This window comes from Diorhabda sublineata, chromosome 6 (assembly GCF_026230105.1).
Source record: "Diorhabda sublineata isolate icDioSubl1.1 chromosome 6, icDioSubl1.1, whole genome shotgun sequence".
In the NCBI taxonomy this organism is placed as follows: domain Eukaryota; kingdom Metazoa; phylum Arthropoda; class Insecta; order Coleoptera; family Chrysomelidae; genus Diorhabda; species Diorhabda sublineata.
The window spans coordinates 14,797,886-14,800,128 of record NC_079479.1 but is presented as its reverse complement, the minus strand read 5'-3'; the positions used below and the strand labels follow the sequence as shown (position 1 = coordinate 14,800,128).

General features: G+C 34.2%; 1 protein-coding gene across 1 annotated transcript; it reads right to left on the bottom strand.

The window, feature by feature from the left end:
* Positions 1-963: 963 nt before the first annotated feature.
* LOC130445293 (elongation of very long chain fatty acids protein 6-like) lies at positions 964-1,847 on the bottom strand. Its single transcript, XM_056780857.1, has one exon. It carries the CDS (start codon positions 1,825-1,827, stop codon positions 964-966), a length of 864 nt encoding a protein of 287 aa, XP_056636835.1. The 5' UTR covers positions 1,828-1,847.
* Positions 1,848-2,243: the final 396 nt, after the last annotated feature.

Below are 2,243 nucleotides of genomic sequence, written 5' to 3'. Positions count from 1 at the left end.
AAGATTATATGAGGGCAAAACTGAAGGATGATTTGTGGGAGAACATAGCAAAAGAATTAAATTTTACTGATGGTTTTTTTGCGTTGCACTCTTGACCAGTAATATCCTTTTCAATTAATTTATGAGCCTCACTAAACTGTCTTCTGTTTAACCGAAACGCCTCCTTGAACATATTTTTTGGAATTTCACCAGATAACTTGAACACTCCGTAACTCACTCTTTTTCGCAAATACTCATTAGTTTTACTTCTTTTTTATTGGTAGTTGCAATATAATAAATCTTTTGTCATCCTCTGATGCAGACTCCAGATCTAAAAGAAGCTGCTGGCTCCCTGTCATCTTGTATACTAATGGGGATTTGGGTACAAATCGTGGGCTGTGTTCAATATGCGTTACTATTAAAAAACGTGGACATGGGCTGGGTCTGATCCTCGCGTGTGCCGTGCGTGGGCTGAGTTCAATTTGCGGCGGGCCTAAGCTAAGTGTTTTAAATGCTTATAAGCTGTAACATTGACTTTTGAGTTAAGCTGTGACAGACATCTTAAAGGTGGGCCCTTTTTGCTTTAAGAATGTTGTAAGATTACTTCATAGCAGTTGTTACAACCTATACGCTTTATTAAGAGATTTATATCTAGCTTTGTAAGTGATTTTAAACTTTTCTTAAAGTCAATAATGTTACTTGGGATGGTAGTAGGGATTAGTACGGTCCCTCAAGCAAGTATACTCAACCACTATTGACAGTTCTATTGTGTCTGTTAGATATTGAAGAGCACTGGGTGTGTACCCACTTTCATTGTTGTTACTGGATACCGAGATAGAATTCTGGGGTACAGAATTTAGTATTTTAACATTGTGCCTCTTGTACGTTTCTCGACATTTACTCCTGTATTTACCAAACTGTAATTTAGCATATATTTGGCGATAAATCTATGCTGAAAATGTCAAAGAAATTAAAAAAAAAACATTACATTGTTTTCGATTTTATTAAGGCATAAACATCATTTACAGCTGATATATTGGTTTTAATTGTTTTATTTCTTGACATATATGAATAATAGAAGAATTTCACAAATAAAACAAAATAACTGAAATACATCACAAGCGCTAAACTATTGTTGAGAATTGTTATGTGACAATCTGTTTTCCGTAAAATTAATCTTCTCACCCATAAACTGATGGCGCATCCAACTAACATTTGTGTTATTTGTAGTGAAGTGATGATCATAGCTAATTGTTTTGGAGGACTATACCTCATTGCTTTCAAAGCGTAGTAGGAGTACATCAAAGAGTGAACACAATAATTCATGACCATGAACCAACGAGCGCTGGCCGAAGTCTCTGCGTAACTCAACCATGAGTAGAGTAAAACAGTGATATGATGATACCAATGAAGAAAGATAAGGGGTTGTTTCCGTAGTACTATAAACACTGTATCACCTAGTTCGGGTAGTTTACTTAACGTGAACATCCAAGCCCAAAATCCAGAAACTTTATCTTGTTCAACAAAAGATGGAATACAGATAGAATGATACAAACCATGATGAGTTAATATATGAGTAAATTCTGGCAGCGTTCTACAAGCACCCATTATACTAAAAGTTGCTAGCATTAAATTCCACGCCACTAAGAGTGTCCTTAATTCAAATTTAGGTCGATTTTGCATCCAATATCTTCCTCCAAAAATAACGAATACATACAACCCCACGTAATAGAAACTTGAGGTCCAATTTTCTTCCATCCATTTAAGAGTTTTCTTGTGAATAAAGTCGGATTCGAAATTGAACAAATAGGTGTAATTAGGAGATGTAACTCGTGCATACTTTTCCATTTTAACGAGCTGTTTTTCGTAACAACGGGCACTAACACGGTTAAATGTATAAATAATGTGATTCGAATGCTACTGAGAATTTATCAGTACCTATCTCAACTATCTGATTATGATTATTAATCATACAAAATGTCGGTTGGGTAATTCATATGCGTACCTACTATTATTGTTTGAAACTAATTAAAATTATCCACTTCAATACAGTGACGAGATATAATGAAAATTTTTTTTTAAGTTGTATAACAAAAAAACTGAAACTTCAGACAGATCTAAAAATAAAGAATGCCTTTGTGGCGGTAAAAATTGATTCATTACATTTGAGTTAAAACTAGAACTCTTTCAAATCTAAGTCGTGGAAATCATAGCAATATTGCACATAAAAAAACAATGATTATAAGCTTTATTGATCAGATCAG

Excerpts from the sequence above, each read along its gene's own strand:
- LOC130445293 (XM_056780857.1), bottom strand. The coding sequence starts at position 1,827 with ATGGAAAAGTATGCACGAGTTACATCTCCTAATTACACCTATTTGTTC.